Source organism: Hyaena hyaena, unplaced genomic scaffold, assembly GCF_003009895.1.
Source record: "Hyaena hyaena isolate Hyena2069 unplaced genomic scaffold, ASM300989v1 scaffold_104, whole genome shotgun sequence".
Classification (NCBI taxonomy): domain Eukaryota; kingdom Metazoa; phylum Chordata; class Mammalia; order Carnivora; family Hyaenidae; genus Hyaena; species Hyaena hyaena.
In genome coordinates this window covers 3,064,329-3,087,072 of record NW_024080736.1, presented here as the reverse complement: position 1 = coordinate 3,087,072, position 22,744 = coordinate 3,064,329, and the positions used below count along the sequence as shown (strand labels likewise).

At 55.4% G+C, this 22,744-nt stretch overlaps 1 protein-coding gene across 3 annotated transcripts; it reads left to right on the top strand.

Annotated features, from left to right (window-relative positions):
• The first annotated feature begins 18 nt into the window (after positions 1–18).
• Positions 19–21,405, top strand: KCNH6 (potassium voltage-gated channel subfamily H member 6). 3 transcript variants are annotated; one of them, XM_039235990.1, is made up of 15 exons: positions 19–94; positions 882–1,112; positions 6,175–6,336; positions 6,439–6,644; positions 10,321–10,746; positions 12,027–12,426; positions 13,450–13,649; positions 13,825–14,077; positions 17,161–17,354; positions 18,863–18,947; positions 19,180–19,193; positions 19,299–19,392; positions 19,505–19,673; positions 20,416–20,602; positions 20,897–21,405. In XM_039235990.1, the coding sequence occupies exons 1-15, from the start codon at positions 19–21 to the stop codon at positions 21,179–21,181; spliced, it is 2,982 nt and encodes a 993-aa protein (XP_039091921.1). In that variant the 3' UTR covers positions 21,182–21,405. The 3 variants fall into 3 exon arrangements, with proteins under 3 accessions (XP_039091921.1, XP_039091923.1, XP_039091922.1); XM_039235992.1 differs by lacking the exons at positions 19,180–19,193; positions 19,299–19,392 and having other exon boundaries at positions 12,027–12,181; positions 12,341–12,426; XM_039235991.1 differs by lacking the exons at positions 19,180–19,193; positions 19,299–19,392.
• Positions 21,406–22,744: the final 1,339 nt, after the last annotated feature.

Sequence of the window (22,744 nt, the reverse complement as noted above, 5' to 3'; positions counted from 1 at the left end):
AGAGGCCGCGGCCAAAAGATGCCTGTCCGCAGGGGCCACGTCGCGCCCCAAAACACGTACCTGGACACGATCATCCGCAAGTTCGAGGGCCAGAGTGAGTCTGTGCGTTGAGGTGGGGGGAACGATCCGAAGTCTTGGCTCGGTGGCAGGAGTGGCGGGACCCCTTTGCTTACTTTGAATGGAGTGAGGGGGGAGAGGTGGTACTGATGCTGAATGCTTTAATGTCCCCAGACTTTCCGTTCCAGCGATCTCCACTTGCTTCAATGCCACTCTCTCTCTCGAAGCAGGAGGGGCAGACTGCAGTCCCACTCTCCTGCCCTGAGTTGATTTCTTGGTACCCCAAGTGCTGGCTTTCCCTTCTATCCCCTCCGCTTCCTCCTCTGAACACCCCCGCACACTTCCTCCAGAAGTTTCTTTGACTACCTCCTTTTTGCCTCCTGGCGGTAGTCACCCTAGTCTTTCTAAGAGCTCTCCTCAGACCTGGCCCCATCTGGTCACATCCCTGCTGCTCCTTCCTGACTCCCTGTGCTGACTCCCGGAAGCCTTGGGCCTCTTTCCACCTTCACTGATCCCATTACTGCCCTGGTCTTCCCCATCATCCCCAGGCCTGACTCCTCCTCCCAACTCTTCTGGTCACTGTTCTGATCCCCTATCCTAACCACCCCCCTCATTACTTTCAGGAGTCCTATGACCTTCCCCCCATGACTCTGGCCACCTAGATCTTCCCACCCCCACCAGACCTCACTTCTCCTCTCCCTCGTTCTGATCATTCCTCTGCTCCCCCATCTAGACACCCTCTCACTGCTGCTGAGAATCCTTATGCTCTTTCCCTCCCTGCTGCCCAATCTTGTTTGCCATGGGCTTCCCACACCCCACCCCAGGTCGGAAGTTCCTGATCGCCAATGCTCAGATGGAGAACTGTGCCATCATTTACTGCAATGACGGCTTCTGTGAACTCTTCGGCTACTCCCGAGTGGAGGTGATGCAGCGACCGTGCACCTGCGACTTCCTCACAGGCCCCAATACCCCGCGCAGTGCCATGTCCCGTCTAGCGCAGGCCCTGCTGGGGACCGAGGAGTGCAAGGTGGACATCCTCTACTACCGCAAGGATGGTGAGGCTCCCTTGGGCCACAGGTTCTGCAAGGCAGACTCTATCCTTCTCTTGTCCAGCCAGAGTGGCCAACTGGGAGGGCGCTGACCCAGGGACCAAAGGGTCCAGACGAATCCTGTCTCCTCTCTGTTCCTCAGTTTCCTCATCTGCAGGGGGGAAGTGATGGGCATTGATTTCAACGTTTTCTGAGGTCCTTTTCGGAAGCTGGAGACGAGGCTGACTCACTGACTGGTCCTCACCCCAGGCAGGGCCTCCCGTTCCACCATCCCTCCCCCATGTCCCCAGTCTCCTGGCCGCCCACTCTGTCACTGTCAGCCCCAGCTGTCAGGCAGCTGGAACAAAAATTAACCTTTCCTCATCTCCGTCTGTTCTGGGGATTAGGGGAGGAGTCACCCCCTCAAGGCCTCTGTGGGCAGTCAAGGCTTGGGAGCTGCTGGCTGGGAAACAGGAGTGGACCTGGCTCACTCAGCCCCAGATCCCTAGAGAGTTAGGTCCTGCAGCTTGCCCTGACCCGGAGGCTCATCCCGTTTGGGATGTTACTTCCAGCCCATGTGTATTGCATACAGAACAGAACCATGGGGCAGGGGCTGAGGACAAAGCTCTGCAGGCCTTTAAGACCTTCCCCCTAGGACCTCAGAGACAGCAGGTAGGAAGGAAGGGAGAGATGAGTGGGAACTAGGATCCTGAAATTCCCTTGAAAATCACTTGTATTAATGGCCCCCTCCACCTGGCTCTGAATCAGAATTACCTGGGGTGTGTTTTCCAAAACACACCTTCCCTAGAGAGAGGCTGACTCAGAGGTGTGAGTTGAGGCCAACGCAGGTGCATTCGGGAAAATCTCCCTGGCAGTTCTGATCTTCTGCCAAATTTAGGAACCACTGGCTTAGATAAATCCCTTCATTTCATGGATGACGAAACCAAGGCCCAAGAAAAAGGAGGGAATTGCCCAAGATCCTACTGCTAGGGCCCAACCTTGGGCCAGAACCCAAGTCTCTGCATTTTTTTATTCGAGATATCTGTTCTAACTAATACCAAGAGGGGAGAGAGAACCCCAACTGCCTCTACCCCAACTGTAGGACATCTGGAGAAGGCAGGCATGAGAGCCATCTGAGTACAGATAAAGGGCAGGTCCCTTTGGATTGGGACTGAAGGGTACTGAGAACCTGGGTTCCAAGGGCCTGGGGTGTGTATGGAGCATGAATGTAAGTGTGAACATGAGTGGGCGTGTGTGCGTGTGTGCGTGCATGTTTATGTTTAAGGGTTTCCTGGGTGCTTCATGGGCAGGTTCTGACTGTCCCCCTGGCTGTCTATTGTTGCTACCAACCAAACAGATGCAAGGGTGACTAGGAAGAATCTGGCTTAGTTTGGCAGCACTCACAGGGTTAATGAAGTCAGAATATTTTTAAAAGCTGTGACCTCACCTCCTCACATCATTTCAGGGAGGAGGTGACAGTCAGGGGAGTGAGAAGGGTCCCCAGGGAACAGGATGGGACAGCAGGAAATGGGGTGGGGGGTGGGGGCGGCAGGACAGTAGGTCCTTGTCTTCGATCCCAGAGCTCTAACTGGGTCCCAGAGTGGTACAGGCTGTTCTCAGATCCCTAGGGACGTCAGATCAGGTCTCTTAGGGTCTCTTCAGCACCCTGAATGTTTCTGGGCAGGGGGCAAAGATCAAGACCAGGCATCAGCCCTCTGAGATCAGGACTCAGATCTTCAGAACACTGCTGAGGTCCTCCCACTATCAGAAGAGACCTCAGGACCTAGTCTTAGAAGCTAGCCCTCAGTGAAAATGGAAAATTACCACATACCTGATGCCCCCAAATCCCAGTCTATCCCACCCAACCCTAAGCTCTTCTCTGTCCTGTTACCCAAGCCTTTGACTACCTGGACTTGCCTGAGATTGGCCTGAAACCCAGAAAAGAGAGCTTCTTGGCCTGCATTACCCTAAGGAAAGGATGTGGTACCCAGATAACTTATGTTCACCTTACGGTTCACTCTGACCACATGATTCTTTTTTATCATATTCACATACATCTTTTAGTCCTGCTGACTGGCATCCTAATGGTGATTTCTTCCCTCCTCAAGTCAATATCTCTTCTCAATCCCTCCCCCTGACTCCAGGGAGGTGGAAAAGGGTCCTGAACAGAACTCTAGCTGGTTTATTTATAATCCTCTTTTCCTCTAAAAGGGTAATCCACTGACAGTTCTCCAAGTCAAAATGAAAGGTCTGTGTCCATTTATCTCCACATTATACAGCTGCACGAAATTGGACTCAAAAAAGCCAGGGCACCTGGCAAAAATTACCGCATGAGATAGGGCTCAGAGACCCCCTGAGAACCTGGATCTTCCTCCATCTGCCTTTACTGGGAAAAGTTAGAGCCTAACAGATAAGGAGGAATGGGGATGGTCACGAGACTGGAACTAATGAGAGTCTGGAGGGAGGGATAGAGCACTCACATCTCTCCCACCTCTACCCCTGACCCCCCTGCGCACCTGCCAGAGGAGCCCAGCCCTGCCTGCCTTGTCGGGCCCTCTTCTCTGATGACCCCAAACCAAAGAATTTCTTAATCTCCAAGCCACACTAGAGGATGCCTGGGGTCCTTCAATCCTCAGCTCTGGATGAGGAAGAGAGGGCAAGGGCTAAGGTCAGAGGCCCCAAGTGTTTTCCACATACTTACCCATGAATGCCAGAGGCACCAAGCAGGAGGCCATCCTCCTCGGCCACCCTCTTAGTGGCAGCATTCTGTAGCACCATCTCCTCCTGTAAAGGCTCACTGCAACCCTGCATGGGGTGGGCATAAAGAGATAGGAGTGATAGACAACAAGGAAGCTATGCAGAGCAGGGACAAGAGCTGGGAGGGGGAGGGGGTTGGAACAACGAGAAACTGAAGGAAGAGCAATCCAAGAAGCAGAGAAGAGCAGAGAGAAGGACTGTGAAGCAGGTGCCAGACAAATCTGCTGCCCTTGGTCAGAGAAGAGGTGGGCTCTGGGAGGAGCCCTTGGAAGGGAGAACAAGGCAGAGATGTGGCTTAGCCTCCAGCAATGGGGCCAGAGCACAGGGACACTGCCACTCCTGGGCACAACTAGTGTGACATACTCACCCACTTCTGGTTGCCCAAACACAGTTACTTGTGAGCAAGGACAGCCCAGGGATGCGGGGAAAGAATGTTCTGAACTCGCCAAATCCTCACAGCCTCCTGTCTCTGCCCTCCCTACAGGCAGCAGGATTAAAGGTCGGGCATGGGGTGCCATGCACAGCTCCCCTCTAGCGCTCACTGCTCTGATGGGTCTTTGGTCTGTTCCCAGCCTCACTTTTCCAAAGATAGCATCAGTGGGTGGGTCCAGCCACTTGAAGACCCAGCCTTGACAGTCCCCAGCAGCACAGAGAAAGCCTGGAGGTCCTATTCCTTTGCCCAGTGCTACCTTCTCCCTGCCCTCTGCTAGGCAGAATCTCTGTAGTGCCAGAGAGTGAAGAGACAATCTGGCCTTGCGGGGAGTGTCTCAAACCACCAGCCAAAGAGAATCCTGGCTAGGTCCCTGTATCCAAGCCTCTCCATGTCCCGGGCAGACAGGAGTGCCAGGTTCTGGTCTGGGCGGCAGAGCCTAGAGCACTGTGAGCCCAGGAGTGGTCACAGAGCCAGGTGGGTGGCCTCTCCTCGGTATGGATGTCTCCCCCGGGGCCCAGTGCAGCAGCTGGCAGATGGCTGCCTGGTGCCTCGGAGTCCGGGAATCTGATCCAGGAGATTCCTGCTCCCAGAGAGGAAGGTGGGAGGGAGGATGAGGGAGGCTCAGCTGCACACAGCTCTAATAGTGTGAGGAGGCACTTTGGGGAAAGAGCGATTCTAAGGGACCCCAAAGTAGCAATGCTCCTGCCAACTGGCCTCCCACCCACTCACATTTACCTATTCTTTTATTCACTCAATTAACAAACAACACCCGGGACAGGTGCTGGCCCCTCGCAAATGAGACAGATGCAAACCTGCCCTCAAGGGAGGGCAGCTCTGCTTTCTGATTTGAGTATTTACTTGAGGCCCCTGCCCCTTAGCATCCTGCCCTTTGGGCCTGATACCCACCAATAGTTTGAGCTATTGGGACCTCGGAGGGGTCTTATGGGGCACCCACCCACCCACTTAGCCCATAGGCTGGGCTCTGGGGGTATGTGGCTGTCTTAGCTTTGATTTGTTCTACCCACCTGTGTGGGTGGGAGGCCCTGAAGCTAAGGGCGGATCAACGGCTAGGTCTAAGCTGCCCAAGAGGGCGGAGAGTAGGGCCTGGCCTGCACCCACCCTGCCATCTCTCTCCCTCTCTAGACCCCAGGCCACTGCTCTGCCTGCTCTCCAGTCCCAGAGCCTCTGACTTGGGACCCTGAGTGCCTTTGAGTCCTGGGGCAGCAGCCTGGCCTTCACTCCAGTGTCCTCATCCTGGACCAGTCCCTTCCCTTGCCCAAGCTGTTGTGTGCTTGGAGCCCCACTCCATGTCCCCTCCCAGCACTAGCCAGTCAGTTTCTCAGAACCCCAGACTCTGCAGAATGGGGGTCTATATCTGCCCCCCCGAGAATCCACTAGGCACCACCATGGATTTTGAGGCCTAAAGTGCCAACGAGCTCAGGACACGCACTTAGTGTGTTCTCGACGAGTTCCTTCCAGCATCGGGGGTGGGGGGCATCTTTGTGGGATGGGAATACAGGAGCTGAACCCAGGGTCAGCCAGAGCTACATGGGGGTAGAATGCCCGACCTCACCTCCCCACTTAATCCACCCCATCTGCTCAGCTTTAATTACAGCAGAAGCAAACCTCAAGGTTAAGCCCTGAGCTGAGGGCTGAGTGTGGACTTGGGCCTGATGCTACATTATCTCCTAATGAGCAGCTAAGCTGCTCTCCCCACCCCTGGCCTGTGGGTAGGACACCTGCTAGGCAGCATCACCAACCCTCTGCCCAATAGTCCAGGCCTCCTCACCTCATGGCTGCCCTTAACTTGACCTCAACCCAGCCCCCTCCCTGGCATCCCCTGGCTGGGTCACTGTTGGAGAGGATCCTTTCTGTGACCCCTCCCAATGGTGTTTGCAGCCTCCAGCTTCCGCTGCCTGGTGGACGTGGTACCCGTGAAGAACGAAGATGGAGCCGTTATCATGTTCATCCTTAACTTCGAGGACCTGGCCCAGCTCCTGGCCAAGAGTGAGCGCCGCAGCCTGTCCCAGTGCCTGCTGTCCCAAAGCTTCCTGGGCTCTGGTAAGGTGGGGTGCAGGTGGTGGCAGAAGGGGTGAATGGGGGTGCCCGGTGGGGCGGCTGGTCCTCTGGCTCAGGCTGCTCTGACCCTGGGCCTGGTTTCAGAGGGCTCTCATGGCAGGACAGGTGCACAGGGTCCTGGCACGGGCAGGGTCAAGTACAGGACCATCAGCCAGATCCCACAGTTCACGCTCAACTTCGTGGAGTTCAACCTGGAGAAGCACCGCTCAGGCTCCACCACAGAGATTGAGATCATCGCACCACACAAGGTGGTGGAACGGACCCAGAACGTCACTGAGAAGGTCACCCAGGTGCGGGCCACGGGGCAGGGTGGGCGGACCTGTGCTGGCCTTGAAGGTCCCTTCTCAGGCTTGAGGTCTGGGCTCCTCTGGGGCTGGGGGTGTCAGAGGCAGTCAGCTTGGCCAGCCCCCAGGGGTCTGGCCTGACCCCCAGGCCTCCTGTCCTGCCGGGACCTGATTCCTCAGACCTAAAGGCCTATCCTGAGGCCACCACCCTGCTGGTGGAGCAGGGGTAGGTCAGAGTCAGCAGGGGCTGTGAATAGTGCCGCATCGTAGGTCTGGGGGAGCCTGGGTTGGGGGAAGGCTCTGCCTGTCACAAAGAAGGAGAAGCAGAGAGAAGAAGTGTTAGGGCTTCTGAGAGGGGAAGAGGAGGAAGGATGGAGGGTGGCCCAGCCCTATTCCTGCCCCTGTTCCCCCACCTCCCAACACACAACAGGAGCTGCGTACAATCCAGGCAGAGGGGAGCTGGCCCTGGCATCTTTAGCTCTCTTTTTTTAAAAAAATATTTTTATTTATTTCTAGGAGAGAGAGAGAGAGAGAGAGAGACAGCGTGAGCAAGGGAGGGTCAGAGAGAGAGGGAGACACAGACTCTGAAACAGGCTCCAGGCTCCGAGCTGGCAGTCAGCACAGAGCCCGACGCAGGGCTTGAACCCACGAACCGTGAGATCATGACCTAAGCGAAAGTCGGACGCTTAACCAACTAAGCCACCCAGGCGCCCCTAGCTCTCTTCGAGCAGATTCCTAGAGATCAGGCCCTGAATGCCTCCCTCCCCTTCAGCCCTTTCTTGGCCAGCCCAAGGCAAACCTCTCTGGGTTCTCTGTTTCAGCTGACCCCCATGTCCCTTCACAAGGGGCCTGAGGCCCCAATCCCCACCTAACCATTCTAGAAGGAAATGCAAGAGCCCTGCCTGAGGTTCAGATGACCAGAGTCCTGCCACTGACTTGCTGTGTGACCTTGGACAAGGGACCTTATGCCTTTTCTGGGCCCCGGAGCTCTTATGTGCAGAGAACTGGACTACGTGGTCTCTCCTCAGAGACCATTTAACATTCTTTAGACATTGAGTAGTGCAGTTCCCAGGAGGCATCAAGGGGGGCTAGGCCAGGGCTGAGCAAGGAAGTATAGGTCAAGGGGGCAGGGAGGGCCTACACCCAACTTTCTGTGAGGCTTTGCCTTCATGAGGGATGGAAGAAATTCTTTTTTCCTCTCTGCCCCCTTTTGTCTGAAGCACAGCCTGTGATGGAGCAGGTAGGATGGAAACTTTCTGTGACCCATCCTTTCCCCACATTCCAGAATCCTAGGCAAGGGAGTATCGCAGGCTGCAGGGCTGGGCCCGCAGGGGTCAGGCAGGTGGCCCACTGGCCCAACGATGGGAACTGCACCTGGCCACTCACCTCAGGGCCCTCAGGTTGGCACAGGGGTGGTGGGGGCTGTTAGACTGGAGAGTCGCCCATGAAGACTGACAGACCTGGCTGGGGCCTGTGGTCCCTGCCTCACCCAACCTGCCGCTCCTTTCCTGCCCCTCCCCCAGCTAGCCTTGGCTTTACTCATGCCCGCCCCTCATATGGGCCCTAAGGTGGGAGAGGCGCCTGACAGAGCTCAGGGGAGGGAGCTGGCAGGGGCCCAGAGCAGAAGAGTCACTCTGGCCTCAACCAGGGCTCAGAGGGCTGGGACCTCACACCTGAGTTCTTACATCCCGAGGAGCCTGCAGCTCTGGGCAACACTGGGAAGTGTCCTCATGCTGGCTTCAGCAGCAAGAAAGTATGGAGTCTGTGTGGTGGGGGGATGATGCCACTGCCTGGGGACCTCACTCAGGAAGTGGGTATCCTCTTATCACCCACCCCAACCCTCTGAATCCCTGCTGCCTTGGGACAAGCCCTAGGCTTTGCTGTTCCATCTTGGAGTGCTCTTGAGCAGCCAGGGAAGGAGAGGAGTGGCTATAACGACCCAAGCTCTCAGTGCTCATTCAGCTCAGTTGGCTGAGGTCACTCCCTTTGGTTGAGCTTCCATGTGGACTACGTGCTGGGCATATAAGATGGCCTATTGTTCAGGGGAGAATAGCTGTGTGTTCAGGGGTGTTTACCGGGGACAATGGGAAAAATCAAGAAAGAGGGTGAGAGGAGGCTTCCTGAGAGGCAGAATAGGAGCTCAGGCCTGAAGGCCGAGCAGGGGGTCACTGTAGGGTGGGGACCCTGTGACCCCTTCTAGGGATTTAGATGGCCAATCCGGGACCCACAGGGTTTAACCAGCCCTCTGACAGATCTTCCTTATTGTGACATCATCTGTTACTTTGTCTGATTTGCAAGGTCCAACCTTAAACTTCAGAGCCATCTGCCAGTGCCTATCCAGTGGTGGGGGTCGGGGGGAGGTCAGTGGGACACCCTTCAGGTTCCATCCTTGTTGGGGCAGTGCCTGACACAGGATGAGCAGGGAAGAGGAACCCTCATAGATCAGCATGTGCCGTGGAGATGTTTCATCTCACTTAATCACAGTGCTATGAAGTTGGCTGTCCTTTGTTATCCATTCTGCTAATGAGGGAACTAAGCCTCATAGAGGTCATAAAATTTGCCCCGAGACTTAGAGCAGTGTCAGACCTGAGATCAACCTGGGAGGTCTGGCTTCAAAACATATGCCCGTCCCGATGGCCCAGATGCTTCTTGTGATGGGTAGGCTGGGTAGAGCCTGGGCCTGTTGGGCTGGGCCTGGTGACCTATATTGGCTGTAGTCTCCGAGGCAGGGGTGGGAGGGGCACAGCAGAGGGGGCTCAGCTGAAAGTAATCATCAAAACCTCTTGGGGGAGCCTGGGGGGCTCTGTCACTTGAGTGTCCGACTCTTGATTTCTGCTCAGGTTTTGATCCCGGGGTTGTGGGGTCAAGCCCAGCTTTGGGCATGGAGTCCGCTTCGGATTCTCTCTCTCTCTCTGTCTGTCTCTCTCTCTCCCTCTTTGCCCTTCTCCTCTGCTCATTCCCTTTCCCTCCCCCCCTCCCTGTCTCTCTCTCTCTCTCTCTCTCTCTCTCTCTCACATGTACAAACCCTCCTTGGACATGAGCAAAATAGTCAGGCCTTCCTGGTGCCCAGGACCTGTCAAAGGCTCAGACTAGCTACATGCCCCCAAATTTGACTCTTTCCATGGAAGGCTTTGCAAGTGAGCCCTAAGGAGAGCCCTCGCTGGTCTAGGCTCCACAGGGTCTTCAGGAATGAAGAGGCCATTCTGGGAGTGACTTATTCCCATCAGGAGTCTTGACCGCTGGGAACCTCCAACACCCACCAAAAAGGATTGGACCCCCAGGGTTCTTCTCTGGAATATGCCCACAAATGACTCTCCCCTGCCTGAATCTCCCCTGCCCTCCCTTCACCCCTCCTCCAGCCTTGTCTACACTCGAGGACAGCCTGTTTATAAGGGAATTGGTGAGCTTCGAGCCTGAGGTCACTATGCAACAGAGCCGCACCCCTCCTCTTATAGCCCATCTCCTCTTTGCACTTCCTCCCCATACACCTGTCCCTTTATGAATTTGCCTCATACGTGCTCTGCCCCATCTTTGCTTCATCCCCTCTGCCCTCCACAGCCCTCATCACCTACTCTCTCCCACAGCTCCCTTCCCAGGCCTCACCCCTAAGTCTTCATCCCTCCCAGACCTTTCTCACTAGCAGTGGATGCTCTGCTGACCACCCTATGACCCCCACCCCCAGGTTCTGTCCCTGGGTGCGGACGTGCTGCCAGAGTACAAGCTGCAGGCACCACGCATCCACCGTGGGACCCTCCTGCACTATAGCCCCTTCAAGGCCGTGTGGGACTGGCTCATCCTGCTGCTGGTCATCTACACGGCCATCTTCACACCCTACTCAGCCGCTTTCCTGCTCAGTGACCAGGACGAATCTCAACACATGGACTGCGGCTACACCTGCAGTCCACTCACCGTGGTGGACCTCATTGTAGACATCATGTTCATTGTGGACATTGTCATCAACTTCCGCACCACCTATGTCAACACCAACGACGAGGTGGTCAGCCACCCTCGCCGCATTGCCATCCACTACTTCAAGGGCTGGTTCCTCATTGACATGGTGGCTGCCATCCCATTTGATCTTCTTATCTTCCGCACCGGCTCTGATGAGGTGAGCAAACCCCATTCAGGCCAGCGGCTATGGCCGTCCCCTGTGCCCCAGCCCCACAGCCCTGGCATGACGTACCTTTGCCAAAGCAGGTGGAGGTGGGAAGGGGCCCTAGGACATGTGTCATCTCCCCGCCCTGGAGAATGACCAGCCAAGGCTGTGCCCTAGGCCTGGATGCCCTCCCTATGTTCCAAAATTCTGCCCCTTCTGGGATGGTCAGCCACCTCCCAGCCCCTCGTGCTGGCTTCTACCTACCCTGGAGTTGTAAAGGGAATCTCTGGGCTGTTCCCACGAGGCAGCCTGACTCCCCCTTGCACCCCCTGACCCTCCACTATGCCCACTGGCTTCCCATAGCTGACATGAAGACGTATGCAGGCTCTTCTCACAGCTTCCAGTCCCGCCTTTTGCCCCACCTCCCTGGGATAAGCTTTCCATTCCAATCAGTTCTACCCTCTCCTTCCAGTCACCCCCTCCAACAGCCTGTCCCTCCGGGGTAGGGGGTCCATCACGACTCTCTGCTCCCTGCTCCCTCTCCCAGCCGATCTAGTCCCCTCCTCTCCACTCCCACTCCCCCTGCCTGAACACTGAGTGACCTTCTTACCCACTTCTGCCCTAGCCCTGCACCTGCCAGCTTCACCTCTCCACGTAGAAGCCACGACCAGTTTCAGATCACTCATCTGACACTGTCTCTAGAAACTTCAGTGGCTCCCCAATGGCTTGGAATAAAACCAAGTTCATTTTGGACCTCGAGGCCCATGGGAGCTGCCCCTGCCAACCTTTCGGGCTCATTCCTCAACATCCCACCGCCTCCCACTCTGCACTCCAGGCGGCAGCACTGCACTTGGCTTTCCACGTGGGCTGTACCATCGCACACCTCCATGCCTTGCTTGGCTCATTCTGTTCCCTAGGCCTAGAATGCCTTTCCCTCTCCCTCCTGTCTGCCTGCAGACTCAGCCTCACCACTCAAGATTTAGCTCAGGTATCACCTCCTCTATGAAGCCTCCCCTCCCCTGCACGTACAGAATTGACCTCCCTTTACTCTGCAGTACCCTGGCCTTCTGTCCTAGCAACTATAACACTGCTTTGAGCTTTAGGCTGAGAGCTCCTTAGGGTCCTGCACTGTGATTCACTGACCCAGAGCCCAGGGCAGGTTCTCCATAAGTGTTTGCTGAATGACTGTGTGACCATATGCACAAGTAAACAAATGTGGTCCTAAGTGCAGCCTTTCAACGGCTGACCCTTGGCCCCATGTCCCCCTTCCTGACCCCCCCCCGTCCCCCCAGACCACAACCCTGATTGGGCTGCTGAAAACGGCGAGGCTGCTGCGGCTGGTGCGTGTGGCGCGGAAGCTGGACCGCTACTCTGAGTACGGGGCAGCCGTGCTTTGCCTGCTCATGTGCACCTTCGCGCTCATCGCACACTGGCTGGCCTGCATTTGGTACGCTATCGGCAACGTGGAGCGGCCCTACCTGGAGCCCAAGATTGGCTGGCTGGACAGCCTGGGCGCGCAGCTTGGCAAGCGCTACAACGGCAGCGACCCAGCCTCTGGCCCCTCAGTGCAGGACAAGTATGTCACAGCCCTCTACTTCACCTTCAGCAGCCTTACCAGCGTGGGCTTCGGCAATGTCTCCCCCAACACCAACTCTGAGAAGGTCTTCTCGATCTGCGTCATGCTCATCGGCTGTGAGTGGCCCCTCATGCCTGGGCCTTACCCATGGCATTCAGTTTTTAGTTTTGTAATGAGTCATAACACAGTAACACTGAGTGCGATGGGCAAATACGAAGCACTCAGCACAGTGAAATTTTGCATATGTACGCCTACTATACACGAAACTTAACACCCTTACAGCCCTTGCTGTGTGCCAGGGACCAGGACCAGCTTACATGACTTGCAGGGCCCAGCACAAAATGAAAATGTGGGGCCGTTTATTTTAAAAGTCTTAAAGATTTCAAGAATGGTGACAGCAGAGCATGGAACCAAGCAGGGGTTCTTAGCGCAGGTCACACATCCGTGAAGCCGGCGGCCCATGCCAGGCACTTTTCTAAGTACCTATCAAAGGTGCACATTTCGTTTTCATCACTATCCTACGGGGAGCTATATCACAAGGCCAGTTTACAGACCCAGAGACTAAAGTCCTCACTTGCCAGGGGTTATACAGAGACCCAGTTCCATCCCAGGGGGCCAGCTCCTCTGACTGTGTATGTTCCCAGGCCCTGCACTGCTTCCTAACACACCGGGTCTAGGAACACAAGAGGCAGTGTGGAAGTTTACACGTAGATTAAGTTGTCATGTTCAGAGTATTTAGAGATGTGAAAGCCCAGAGAAACAAAAACAACGAGAGGGAAAAAAAAAAAAATGGGTGAAAACAGAGACCAAGAGTTTTCTCTTTATCATGCTTTTCTACAACTTGAAGGAGAAAACAAATCTGTACTAAAAAAAAATCATTGCCCTAGTTCTCAGGAGTTTGGCCTCTGGGCCCAGCAAGATGCCAAGAGACACAGAGGGAAGAGGGCAGGAAGCCCGGGGGCCTTTGTCCCTCGTGGGCCCTGGCGCTGTTTTGGGCACTTCTGACTTGGCCTTAGACAGAGGGACCCCCGATCAGAGGGCTCCTAGGGAGAAGGAGGTGTGGAGCAGGCCCTGGGGTGCGATGGCCGGGTGGGGATGTGGAGGAGTTCACTCCCTGCACCCCCGCTGCCTCACTCCAGCCCTCATGTACGCCAGCATCTTTGGCAACGTGTCTGCCATCATCCAGCGTCTGTACTCCGGCACTGCGCGCTACCACACGCAGATGCTGCGTGTCAAGGAGTTCATCCGCTTCCACCAGATCCCCAACCCGCTGCGGCAGCGCCTGGAAGAGTACTTCCAGCATGCCTGGTCCTACACCAATGGCATTGACATGAACGCGGTGAGCCCCCGCCGCCCTGCCTCGGGTGGGGCAGGCGATCCAGCAGCTCTGGCTAAGTGTCCCAGGGGAGGTCAAGGTCCCGCGGGCACAGGGCGCCCCCCAGACCCCTCCCCACCCTGTTCCCCCAGCCCCAAGCCCAGCCGCACTACCCTGGACGCGGCCGCCCCCCTCGCAGGTGCTGAAGGGCTTCCCCGAGTGCCTGCAGGCCGACATCTGCCTGCACCTGCATCGCGCGCTGCTGCAGCACTGCCCAGCCTTCCGTGGCGCCAGCAAGGGCTGCCTGCGCGCACTGGCGGTCAAGTTCAAGACTACGCACGCACCTCCTGGGGACACACTGGTGCACCTCGGCGACGTGCTCTCCACGCTCTACTTCATCTCCCGAGGCTCCATCGAGATCTTGCGGGGCGACGTGGTCGTGGCCATCCTAGGTGGGTCAGGCAAGGAGGGCCAGACTAGTACGGGTGGATGTGGTGAACTAGTGATGTCCTGCCTGGACTATTCCATTCCTAATGATGATGGTGGCACCTTTTACTGCCCTGCCACGTAAGCATGCGCAGTGGAGAGCTTTACATCCAGATCACCGAATCCTTAAAACGAACCTCTACCATAGGTTCCATTTTTCCTGATAGGGGAGGAGAGGCTCAGAGAGGTCATGTTGGCAAGTGGCCAAACAGGGATTCTAGGGCTGTGTGTCCGATTCCGGAGTCCAGGAAGGTTCCTATCTTCTTCCACTTTTGGGGAGCTCAGTGTGAGAAGGCAAAGGTTTGTTCTGAGTGGAAGGAGGACCCCAGTCTCATTCACTGCAGCTACATGGACAGCTGGACACTTAGGAGGAATGAGACGAGCACTGGACAGGGGGCAGATGTGGGGCATACATAGCCTCTGCCACTTACCAACCATGTGACCTTGGGCAGGTCACTTTACCTCTCTGAGACGATTCTCATCTTCCTTGCCTTCTCGCTGAGCTTAGCCCACCCCAAGACCCTGATCAGGATGCCCGCCTCTCTCTCCTTTGGTCTCCGGAGGTGGCTGGGGTCTCCTCCCACTCCACTGGACAGCACCCCTCTCTCCAGTTCCTCTGTTCAGTCCTCTCCCTTTGTCCTGCCTTCAACTACCATTCACCAAGTGTGGGCTCTGCTTTCTTTTCCTCACCCTCTACCCTCGCCTGAGCTACCTCCTTGTTCCCATGCTCTCAGCCTCATCTGTGCCACAGGACCCCCAGAGCTCTGTTCTGGCCCCAATCTCTCCTGAGACTAGAATATTCCATTCCTTCCTGGGCATAGCCACCCTAAATTCCATAGGCAGACCAAACAACATGTCTGAAATCATCATCATTCCCCAGAAGCTGCTCCTTCAGAATCCCCATCACTGTGAACTGTCCATTGCTGGGGCCAAGAGACCTGGGAGTCAACCAAGGGAGTACCCTTCTCCTTTCCTGCCCCCCACCCCAATCCAGGAAGGCACAGAATCCTGTTTGTTCCCCTCATGAATACCTCTCTGTCCCACACCAGTCTCCCACACCACACCTGACTCCTTGTCCCATGTCCCTCATCATGTCCTTCCTTTTCCTGTGTCCCCACATCTGGTCTACCCCCATACCTCACCTTCCATCTTCTGCCAGTGACCTGAAATTCACATTCGTGCATACCCCTCTTCTGCTCAAAATCTTCCCATGGCTCCCCAGGACCCCCAGGATACATGTAAATCCCTGATGATAGCATGCACAGTCCTTCCCAGTCTGGCCACCCCAAATCCTGCCAAGCCTCCCCCTGGTACCTCCTGCCCCAGCCATACAAACCGCTTCTAGTTCTCTAACCTGCTGTCCCTGACACACCTCTCTGCCTCTGCATGTGCTGCCACTCTGCCTGGACACCTGCCTGGCAGACCCCAGTCATCCTTCAAGGCTGGGCTCAAGACATGGGCTCCTCTGTGAGACCTCCCCTCACTCCCAGGCTACCTTAGAAGTTTCATCCACATGAGAAAGACAATCATTATATTTAATAATTAAGAAGCCAGTCCATTTTAAGTTTCAGTTAGAGACCTGAAATCCTCTCATTTTGGCCTGAGTGGAAATGGACATTAGATCATAATCCTTCATCTACTGGATAACCACCATTTTATAATGTTGCCCAGACTTTGAGCTTATGCATTTCATATGTGACCCTGGTAAGTCCCTTCCTTCTCTGGGCCTCAGTCCCCCTCCTCTGTGAATGACCTTTGATCCTGTTCTCATGGGCAACAGGCCTTGGCTTCCATCCATCATTGTCCATGGAAACCATTAGTGCTCCTGGTTGGTATTGCCAGGCTGAGGGGCTGGACTTTCCCTGGGGGGAGGGGGAGGTGTGGACGTCAAAGCAATCATGGTCCCTGGTACCTGGGTCCTAGGCTCTCTGCCGACCAGCACTGACCATACAGCTGTTTCTGCTGCTCTGATGGCCTTCCTGCTAGGGGCCCAGCCCACCTCATTGTCACAACTCAGCCCCCACTTCACTTCCTCTGTAAGCCCCTCCTCCTTGCCCTACCACTCCTGGTAGCCCCTCCCCCCCCCCAGCCCCTTAGTTCTTGGTTCTCCCTTGTCCTAAGGTTCTATAGATCATCTCTAAACTAATTGGTTGCTTATGTGCCTGCCTTGCAGGGATTTGAGGGCTCCTTGTGGGTGGGACAGCATCCATTCATGGCCATTCACTGTGACCAGCACAGTGGCCCTGACACCAGGAGGGCCCAATACCTTTGCCACATGCCCCAAGTATCATCAGCTTATGTCCACCCTGGGACATTCATCTGTCCCAATGCCTTGCATCAAACTGCCTGGTGCCTCTTGCTATTTGAGGCAGTTTCTCAAGCATCACATCTGTTCCTCTGCACAGTCCAGTGGGGCAAGCAAAGCAGATATGGTTATACCCATTTTAGAGATAAGAACACTGGAGCCCAGAAAGGGGAAGGGGCTTCCTCGGGCTTGCTCTGCCAGGGCCATGCTGGTTACCTGGCCCCACAGTAGGGAGTGGGAACACAAAGAGGCAGAAGTCTCAGGCCTTGCCCTGGGGGAGCTGGGTGCCCCTGGTCTTGGGTTCCCTGCCCTCTTGCAGCACCATCAGGCTGAAGAGAGAGGAAAAGTTTGAGCAGGGACCTTTAGTGTCTCTTCTTGTCCACTGTCTCCTGGAGTTGGGGGAGGGGATTGGATGGGGTAGTCCCAAAAAACATGGAAAATAGGAGGGAGACTCTGACAGAGGGTGGTCCTGAGAGGCCAGAAGACTGGGGCAAAGGACTCACATGCTGGAAGGTTATGTGGCCTCTGCAGAGCTCAGAGAACAAATGAGCATCCTGACCCTCAGCCAACACATCCAACCTTGTCCCTAGAGCTTGATCCCTGAGCACCAAGCTCAGCCTGGCAGGAACCCTGAGGTTGAGGGAGGTGTGGGGGGAGTTCATGGTCAAGGGGCCCTCAGGGAGGCTCTTCAGAAGACAGCTTGGAGCCAGACCCTGGAGAGACCCCTGCCCCTCTGGCTGGCAGGAAAGAACGACATCTTTGGGGAGCCCATTAGCCTTCACGCCCGGCCGGGCAAGTCCAGTGCAGATGTGCGGGCCCTGACCTACTGTGACCTGCACAAGATCCAGCGGGCAGACCTGCTGGAGGTACTGGACATGTACCCTGCGTTTGCAGACAGCTTCTGGAGTAAGCTGGAAGTCACCTTCAACCTGCGGGACGTGAGTCTGGGCTGGGTGGGCCAGGGCGGGTAGCTGTCCTCGGCCAGCTGGTAATGGGTAGTGGAGGCTGCTGGGCACTTGGCCTGCCTGGCCAGAGGGGACCCATCTGACCACCTCCTTTCCGTTCAAGCCCATCCTGCATCCTTCACCATAATTTCTTCTGTGCCTACCATGGCCAACATAATGCTAAGTATGATGAGAGCTACCAATTGTCGAGCACCAACCCCATGCTAAGCACTCACTGGGCTTCTTGGACATGATCTCATTTCGTCTTCTCCTTGCACATAGTGTTATTTCCCCACTTTCCAGATGAGAAAACTAACGATCAGAGAGGATGATAAACTAACCAAAGCCATACCGCCACATAGTCAATAGCAGAGCCAAAGTGTGGACTCAAGTTTGTGTGACTCCACAACCCAGGCACCCCATGACACCAAGCTGGAAGAGGGGGTGTCTGCCATTCTCTAGGTCCCAGGGGTGTAAACAAGTAGTAGAGCAGCCTCTCCTCCCAAGCTTATCACTCAGTGGAGGAAATTATAATAACTCATGGAAAATAAAGAGCCTCATAATTAAATAAACAAGGAAGTCACGAGGGTGTGTGAGGAGACCGAACTTCTGTGGAGTTCAGGGTTACCAAAGGAGTGGGACAGCCAGTACAGACTGCAAGTGCCCGGAAGTAACTGTATGAAGTAGGGGTCTGGAGTCAGCTGGTGGGAAGGAGGGGGCATGTGTGCCTGGCAGATGCAACAGTGCCTGAGGGCCCCTGGAGCTGAGCCCCCTACCCCAGCCTCAGGAGGAGGGGCTCTGCTGGCTCAGGCAGGGTTTCTTGCCATGGGCAGCCCTCCCCACCCTGTCCCTTCTGCTATTCTCCCCTCCCTCAGTCTCTCTTTTTGACACCTGATCTGTCTAGGAGACATCTTATAAGCATGCTGCCCTGGGGCCCTAGTCACTAGGAGCCATCAGGTAGTCTGAGTGCCCAGTGGCTGGACACCAGGGCAAGAGGGATGCGATCTCAGTGGCCTGGGGCATCTGTAGTCCCTGGGTAGTCCCTGGGTATCCCACCCCTAAGTCTCATGGTGCCAGGAGATGGTCTGCCAAGAGGGCTGCTGAGGGTACTTCCTGGATGGATTAGGGATTCCAGACCCAGTCTCCTCGGAGGAAACTCCCCAGTAGCCCAAGCTGAGGAGAGGAGCACCAGAGTGTTCAGGAAAGGGAGGACTGAAAGAACAGCTCCCCCCCGCCCCACCTCCAAATCTTGCTGCTCAAGGCAGCCTCTTCCGAACTCTGTAGGGGAAGCCTGCACATCTCCAAGCCCCTGCTAATCTCCTGCCCACCCACGCAGGAGAGAGCCTGTAGGAAGCTGCCTGAAACATCAGGGGGAACCTGGCCACCTGTCACCACTTTCTCACCTAGTTGTCCCAAGGACCCTAGGAGGGGGTGCTGGGGAGAAAAAAGAGAACTTGTCCCAGCTTTGGTACCTGTTACTTGATGCTCTTTTTCCCCACAAGGCAGGCGGGGGTCTCCAGTCACCACCCCGACCAGCTCCAGGCAGCCAGGACCACCAAGGCTTCTTCCTCAGTGACAACCAGTCAGGTGAGCAAAGCCAGCTGCCACCAGTGTCTACCTGCCCCAGCCTGAAGCCCCTGCCTAGCCTTTCCCCTTTTCATGTCTTTCCCAATTTGCCTCACCTTGGGAGAGACCTCCCGAGCCCCTTGATGAGAGGAGAGGGGCTTCCTCTCTAGGCTCAGTAGGAGAGGCCTTTGTCTCCTTCCTCCCCCTGGGTCCTCAGAGCCTGAATGGGGGCTCTCCCCAGCGGTGGGTACAGGCCAGCCCCATGGGGTTTCACATCAAAGCCCACCAGGAGACCCGCTGGACTGCAGCTCCTTGGACAGGGAGGCCAAGGCTGGAATGTCCCCACCTAGCCAGGACCCCCTGTTCTCCAAGCTGGGGCCCCCACCCCCTTCCCGGGGCTACAGCCTTCTGGGACCTGGAAGTCTGACCTCTGTGGGGACAGGACCTTGTACTGCGGGACACCCAGGTAAAGACATTCACTTCTCCCAACCTGTGTTTCCAGAGCAGGTAGGGGAAGGGGATAGGCTCTGCTCCTGGTCAGGTCTGCCTAAGCTCAGGCTTCCTTTTCCCTCCTGCAGCTGCAGCCCCTTCTATGAGCATCTCAGATGCATCTGGCCTCTGGCCTGAGTTGCTGCATCAAGTGCCCCCAAGGCCAAGGGACAGCACCCCAAACCCTCAGGAGGATCCAGGCTGCTGGCCTCGGGAGCTGGGCTCCAGGCTAGAGCAGCTCCAGGCCCAGATGAACAGGTGAGTGCCCTTTGAGACCAGGATGGGGGTGGTTGCAGAGAGCACAGCCAGCAGTGGGCTAGGCACGAGTGCCCCCTCTTGGTGGATCAGGGACATCACACTCAGTGCCCTGTGGGTTTTAGAATGGCCAACCCGATTTAGCTGGAGGCTTCCCCATCCCTCAGTCACTAAGCCCGGTTCCTTGGATGGCTTGTCCTGGCAAACCGCAGAATAGGTCAAGGAAGCCTTCTTGGAATAGGGGAATAACCTGATGCAGAAACAAATGCCATAGTCCCTTGGAAAGGGAATGTGGCTTGAGGATGGCAGGGCTGTGGTGGTAGAGTGAGGGCTTGGACAGTAGAGTCCTGGGCTCCAAACCTGGCTCTGCAAGAGTTCTCCAAACTCCACCAGCAAGACTGTGACAAGTTACCTAAGCACCCTGAGCCTCCGTTTGCCTTTTTGTGAAATGGGGATAATCAGAATGAATACCCATATCAAAGCTTCCTTATGAGGACAAAATGATGTGTGCACAGTGCCTGGTCACTGTCATTATTGAAGTCAGGGACGTACGAAGGGAAATTTTAGCAGGGCCTGTGGAGTGTACCAGGGAAATAGCTTCAGGTAGGTCCCAGGCTGCCATTCCATCCAGCAGGAACGGCATGCAGGTTACAAAATCCAGAGCTGCCCTCAGGACCTGAACAGCTCTCCCTTGTCTTGATCCTGACCCTGACCCTGACCTTGACTGTGAGGTTCTGTCTGGCAGGTTGGAGTCCCGCATGTCCTCAGATCTCAGCCGCATCCTACAGCTCCTTCAGCAGCCCCTGCCCCAGGGCCACACTGGCTACATTCTAGGAGCTCCTACCTCCAATGACCTGACCTTGTTTCCTGCGGCCTCAGCCACTCAGAGCCCAGGAACTAGGCTGCCCCAGGGTGGTCTGCCCCCTGCACAGGTGAGCGGATGAAGGGATCCCCAGGGCCTTTCCTGGGGGCAGCTGCATGTCTTCTTCCACCCTGAACTTGGTCCCACTGTGGCATCAGGCTCACGGCCTCTGTGGTCTTAGAGGAGCCACGGGTTCTGCTGTCCTCTTTTCTGTTTTGAGTCATGGACAAGGAGCCTGGACAGGTGGTGGCAAAGCCCAAATTGTGATTATAGACCCCACAGCTGGGACAAGGGTAACGGGACACGGCCTCTGCCAGTTCCCATCCCTGAAGTTGGTGGCCTTCCCCTCTCCTGCCCCTTCCAGGTCCCAGGCTGTGGTGACTTGAACAAGTGTAGACTGAAGAGAAAGAACTCCTCCTCCAGGGTGACTCCCTTGGTCATGGCAACAGACAAAATTCTCACACTGTCCCCGGAACAGGAACAGCCTGAGGGGCTTCTATCACCCCTGGCCTCACCTCTGCATCCCCTGGAGGTACAGGGACTCATCTGTGGTCCCCGCTTTCCCTCCCTTCCTGAACGTCTCGGCCCCGTCCCCAAGCAGCTGGAGTTCCAGAGACATGGCTCAGATCCTGGGTTGGCGGGGAGTTAGAGCCACTGAACCCCAAGTTAGAGCCACTATGCAAGAACTGAAGGTGGGTGAGAGTTAAGGGTTTGGGGGAGGCAGACAGCTGCCAAACTGGCCTCTGGAAAGCATTTATTCTTCTAGTATAGCTACAAACTGCCAACCTAGGTGACCCACGATGGCATGGGTGAAGACGGTCAGGACTTTCCCAGACTCCTCCAGGGATCTGTTTAGACAGTAGGCCCGGGAAGCCTGGGTGGCTCAGTCGGTTGAGCGTCCGACTTCGGCTCAGGTCGTGATCTCACAGTCTGTGGGTTTGAGCCCCACTTCGGGCTCTGTGCTGACAGCTCAGAGCCTGGAGCCTGCTTCAGATTCTGTGTCTCCCTCTCTCTCTGCCCCTCCCCCGCTCACTCTGTCTCTGTCTCTCAAAATAAAATAAAGACATAAAAAGTATAGACAGTAGGCCTGGTGGCGGGAGAATGAGGCTTGGGGGTGGAGGTACCTTACAGTACAGAGAGGTTAGTGAAAAAGGGAGAAGTTTCTGATCTGTGTGAGAACCTCACTCCTTATGGCTCAGAACTATCCACTGCTTCACGGACCAGGCGCCACGGTTAGTGAGACCTCCTGTGAACCGGCTAGAGATGAAAGTGTCCTCTGCAGTGGACACATCAGAGCACAGAGCTCCAGCTCCCAGCCACTCTGCCCCTCGTGGTTCCATGATGACCTTTGGAACCCTAGCGGGCAGTGGAATGTCTCACAGCTAATAAAGTCTGCACATTTCATGTTAGGCTGGGTGTGTTACTTACCTGGGGGTCATCAGGTCTTTGACTGTGCTGTGACTCCAACAGCTGTGGTCTTCTCCAAATCCCTCTCACAAAGATTTGTGTGTTAGAGACTGGAAAGTTCTCTGCTGGGCTCAGTAGCCCCAGGAACATAGGGCTTTTTGCCAGGATGGAGTAAAGGGAAAGAGTCTCTGACTCGGTCATCATCAAGAATCATGACACCATTTCCATAATGCTCGCCCTGTGCCAGGTCCCTGCTGACTACTCTGCAGATGTCAGTGAATCGAAGCCTTGTAACAACCCTATGAGGGTGGTATTATTAGCTCCATTTCAGAGATAAGGAATCAGAAGCAGAGAGAGGCTAAGAAGTTTATCCAAGCATGAGGGGGACTTCTGGGGTGCCAGTACTGTTCGGCTTCCTGATCCAGGAGCTGGTTACCTATGTGTATATCAGATTGTGAAAATATGTGCACTTCTATGTGTAAATTATACTTTGATTAAAAAAAAAAAAAAGAATCTAGCCTAACAAATGAAGCAATTTGGGTTGAGACCATCTGGGTTGAGATGGGCCAACTGAGATGGGCTGTTGTCCAAAAAGTACCTGGTCACTGGTCTTCAGTCCTTTTTTGGTACTCCTTGAAAGAATTTTGAAAATGAATCCCTACCACCACATTTGAAGTTAACATTTGAAGTATTTCATTGATAAGTTTAAGTAGTTGCAAGCATGTTATTTCCAGTATATCGTGACTATTGATACTGTGTAAATTGCTTCATTTATACCAATCCATTTAGATACAAATAGCATAAT

Excerpts from the sequence above, each read along its gene's own strand:
- KCNH6 (XM_039235990.1), top strand. The coding sequence starts at position 19 with ATGCCTGTCCGCAGGGGCCACGTCGCGCCCCAAAACACGTACCTGGAC. Across the intron at positions 1,113-6,174 it reads CCTCTACTACCGCAAGGATG|CCTCCAGCTTCCGCTGCCTG; the intron begins GTGAGGCTCCCT and ends TGGTGTTTGCAG. Across the intron at positions 6,645-10,320 it reads TCACTGAGAAGGTCACCCAG|GTTCTGTCCCTGGGTGCGGA; the intron begins GTGCGGGCCACG and ends CCCCACCCCCAG.